Source organism: Primulina huaijiensis, unplaced genomic scaffold, assembly GCF_012295235.1.
Source record: "Primulina huaijiensis isolate GDHJ02 unplaced genomic scaffold, ASM1229523v2 scaffold33423, whole genome shotgun sequence".
In the NCBI taxonomy this organism is placed as follows: domain Eukaryota; kingdom Viridiplantae; phylum Streptophyta; class Magnoliopsida; order Lamiales; family Gesneriaceae; genus Primulina; species Primulina huaijiensis.
This window is the reverse complement of record NW_027357805.1, coordinates 3,925-8,257: the sequence shown is the minus strand read 5'-3', so window position 1 is coordinate 8,257 and position 4,333 is coordinate 3,925. Positions and strand designations below refer to the sequence as shown.

Sequence of the window (4,333 nt, the reverse complement as noted above, 5' to 3'; positions counted from 1 at the left end):
TGTGTGATAGCTTATCAAGAAATAGCAGAATACATCAAACTTGTGTTAGCAGATGCCGACCAAGAATCAGCCATTGCAGGATTAGATGGTGAAGTGATCATACAAGACATAAACCGTTGCGCTACGGCCATGCCAAAGGAAAAAACTACTGAGGTTGGTGTAAGGAATCAGATTGCTAAGGATTATGCTAACCTCCTGATTGACATTACTGATAATCCCTGAACATGGAATAGGTGACATGATAATGATAATTCATGGTCGAGTTTATGGGCTTAGAGTAATATCCCAAAGAATAATCGATGTTTATGATTTGAGTTAGTGAGATGCAAGCTCACTTTAAGAGTTTATTCATTTTCTTTGTATGTGAATTGGTCTCCTCAATCGTCCTAAAGAACTCTAGTTGCAAACCACCACGACCTTCTTGAATCCCCCATTTCCAGATTTTTCCAACAAAATTCAAAAGTTAAATACAAAACACACTCATAATCGTATGGGTAAATAACATGGATACTGAAGGAGGTTATAAATTACACCTGCCTCACATGGTTTTGCTAATTGAAAAACTGGGGGAAAAAAAGATTTATCGGCGGAGTGACATTTATAAGGTTACAATCCGTGCTACAACAGGTGTATACGCAATGACAATGGGATGTACGGTGAAAACATAAAAAGATTGAGAAGTTCTAGAGAGTCGTGGAAATATTCAATAGTAGGAGTCCACAAGTGAACCAAACTAAAGAAGTAATTGGTGTAATTTACCCTTAATTGTTCTAAACTTGTCCTTCTATTGCTCAACAAAACCCCGCACAAAAGAATCCAATGTCTGGGTAGTGAAAAAGCACTTCAGATGGTGCACAGACCGTTGTGCAAAGAGGAATATCAATGTTCTTTTTTTGTATCCTTTTTTACCTTGAAAAGTAAAGAACATAATCAGACACCACCACATGCAAGAAAATTACTACGTTGGAGATCCCTTAAATTAATAGGGCCGCTGCCATAGATTTGATGAAATCGAGGCATTAGTTTGATTGCTTCACAAAGGTCATTTACACCCACTCCAGACTGCCGTGGTGTTCCACGAGATGCTGAATCTTACCATTTGGTAAGAGTTCTTGTTTCTTAACTTTTGCATTTTTAGTGCTACACTTCACTTTAAATCTTGGCAATGGCCTACTTTGCTCTTCTGTGCTGCTTGAAATATCTGGCGAGTTCTCAACAAGAAACTCATCAGCGACATCTCCATCTTCATCTATTCTTAGGCGCCTTGCATACCAATTCAAGCCCTGAGCAATTACGATTACAAAACAACATAAGGCGCACATATTAAACAAGTCACTAACCATATGCATAATCATTCCAAATGAAAAAATAAATAAATTAGACGAAACTAGATAAGGTAAATAATTTTTGTGTCCATATAAATAAGAATACATATAAATAAGAATATTTGGATACGAACTTTGGCCACACTCCTCTAAGCAGCAGTATATTCTATTAAAAGACTTACAGTGGGATACAGGACAATATAGGTAGCTCTTCACATCAATGGATATTTTATTCAGTAAAAAGTAAAAACAAAAGAACAATAAATATAAAATCTCGACTGACCAATATAACCATGTTATTGCTTTTGGACATATTTTGAAGACCGCTATGCAGATTAACTCATTTCTGGCAGTGCATTCTGGCAGCACCCTAGATTTTCTAGGTAAAATGGTCGAAAGGCTTGCTATCATACATTTCTGAGGTATTCCAGGTGTGTAAAATACATATGAATAGCTTACGTTTTAAGCAGAATGAGAAAGATGCACAAAGCAAGTCTTGATTTCTATTCACCAGACTAGGCTGCTCAAGTGATGCCCATTTTGTGAAGCACCATAAAATACATAATATACAGCATTTCGGAGATTGCATTTCAAATTATTTCAATAACTAAGGATTTGAAACCCATTATGATAATTTGAATTCGTAGATAAAGGATTTCTAATATTAGAAGATTATTCATATAAGTAGTACAGATTTCTACTGCATATTTAATATATTTTACCCTGAAAATTTGTTCATCCAAATGCAACCGTAGTCGCTTCCCACTCTTCATCCTTTGAGATATTACGAACCCTTCCCTCCCATTCATACAAGCAAATAACATCAACTTCACTAGAAACAAATTTTTGGGCACTATTATCTACCAAATATGGCCTTTTTTAAGATTCTGAGAATGGTAATTACCTTTCTTCCATGTATTTTATGTGACATCTACAAATTAACATTAGCATGCAGCCTGTCATGTTTAATACTCACTGGTAGGAAAATTAGCCTCTAGATAAATTCAAGGATATAATACAAACAAGAGCAACTGAAACTACATGTTTGCTATTACTACCGAGTAATCGAAGGTAACATACAAAAATGTAATACTGCGAAAATAATACAACATGCTAGCTGTGAACATATAGTAAGCATTGGCCTATGGGCCAGCGTTCCTTTAAATCAACCCATTTTCAAGCTGTCCTACATCATCACTTTAATCTTGATAGTTGAAAAAGAGATGCTACTTTTTAAGCAATACAAATCCACGTATTCTAAAGTGACCATTACATAACATAGAATGAAAGTCAACATTTCAGAAACTAAACTGCAAAACAGATACTACTATTTAGCTTCTATCTGACCCGCACAACAAAACATTCACACAACAAAGCTGGTTCACAGAAGAATACATGGTGCTTCCTAGTAATTTCAATCCTACTCTTATTTGTTATTTAAAACTAAAAATTAAATCAAGATCTCCTTAAATGAGAACCTTTTTCCTTCGGCCTGCACATGCAAAGAAAATAGTGGTTCGGGCCNATATATATCGTATGAAGGACCTAAACCCTCTTTCCAAAATTACTATATATATGTATCGTATAAAGGACCTAAACCCTCTTTCCATAATTACCTACAATCTGCGACTGCCAATAATTTAAAGTCGTCAGCATTGCTGAAGATTAAGAAAATGACTCTATTTTGTGGAATTGTCAAATAAATGAGAAATAAACCAAAAAAATTTTCAGAAATCAAAGTACAAATTTAAGTCATATGTGTTATTTATTAACCAAAAAGACAAGCCTTGCTGGAACTGTACCGAGTAAAAAAATAATAGATATCGGCAAGGTAAAAACTTTTCAAATCAACCTACTCTGCAGGTGATCATGTATCTCTAGAACATCACATTTTGCAACATAAAACTAGCAGAAGCTGATGGATTCTCAGCATCCTAAACAATTAGAGTCCAGAAAATCATCACGTCATGAATCAAATCAAACGATGTGCACATTGTCTTAAAAAACAGAAGAATTAATACACAGGAAAATCAGACCTGTAAGAGCAGACTTATACTCAAATCTCAGATGATAAAAATACGGTATACAATCCCAGCAATTCAACTTGGACGAACTTTGAAAAAACACATTATCACAAACCAAAACAAAATAGCATCATAAAATGTAATATGTCTTCTACTAATCAAACAAACCTGAAGTCCACCGTCTCCTTCGGGGCAGGGTACAAGAAGGGGAGGCAGCGGAGTCCGCTCCACCGGGACCTGAACTGCTACACTGAAGCCTTTACGGGGAAGACGATGAGCTGGAGCAGCAAATTCAGCAGCCACCGGTGAAGATCCCGAAGCAATGCTTGCGCCGGCAACGGGCTCTTGATGTTGTTGTTCCTCGTCTTTCCCAAAACCAAGTATCCATGTTAATTTTCTGAAAACCTTCATCCTCCCGATTAGGTATAGAAAACACACATTTACAAACAACCCAGAAATTTGGTCGCTCAAATTGACTGAGAGATTAGGATTACAGAAATTGAAGAGAACAAAACCACAGCAGGTTTCGTGTGAGAATTGGGAAATTTGAGGAACGGAGAAGATGAACAATCACCAAAAAGTTTTTACATTATAATTTCGGATTATTTATTTATTATGACTAATGTTATGCTTTGGGTTATATTTTTATATTTAATTCTTTCCCTTTACCAGACTGGATATACCGAGACAATTAACTAAATAGGAGGCCCAATATGAAACCCATCCCCTCCTAAAACTACTCACCTGGGCTGGTCTGGGCTGGGATGGGCTGGGATGGGCTGTAAATGAAATAACAAAAAACAATCGAAGTTAAAGCCCGATTACATATACGAATTGCAACAGTGTCACTGGGTATGATAATTGTGGTTGGTCATTTGGAAGTGCTTTGCATGAAGTTAAAAGTAAAAGACTACTCCATCGTGACTTACTATCTTAAAATTTGGGTACACAAATTATATAGATCAATGCCAAAATGCTCTGAGT

General features: G+C 36.1%; 1 protein-coding gene across 1 annotated transcript; it reads right to left on the bottom strand.

The window, feature by feature from the left end:
* Positions 1–685: 685 nt before the first annotated feature.
* Positions 686–3,951, bottom strand: LOC140968214 (uncharacterized). Its single transcript, XM_073429109.1, has 2 exons — positions 3,518–3,951; positions 686–1,283 (listed from the first exon to the last, which is right to left on the bottom strand). The coding sequence occupies exons 1-2, from the start codon at positions 3,758–3,760 to the stop codon at positions 1,047–1,049; spliced, it is 480 nt and encodes a 159-aa protein (XP_073285210.1). The 5' UTR covers positions 3,761–3,951; the 3' UTR covers positions 686–1,046.
* Between the last annotated feature and the right edge of the window lie 382 nt (positions 3,952–4,333).

Bases quoted from the DNA above. Each gene is read 5' to 3' on its own strand.
- LOC140968214 (XM_073429109.1), bottom strand. From the start codon at position 3,760: ATGAAGGTTTTCAGAAAATTAACATGGATACTTGGTTTTGGGAAAGAC. The intron at 1,284-3,517 runs GTTTGTTTGATT...GTAATTGCTCAG, and splicing joins AAGGAGACGGTGGACTTCAG to GGCTTGAATTGGTATGCAAG.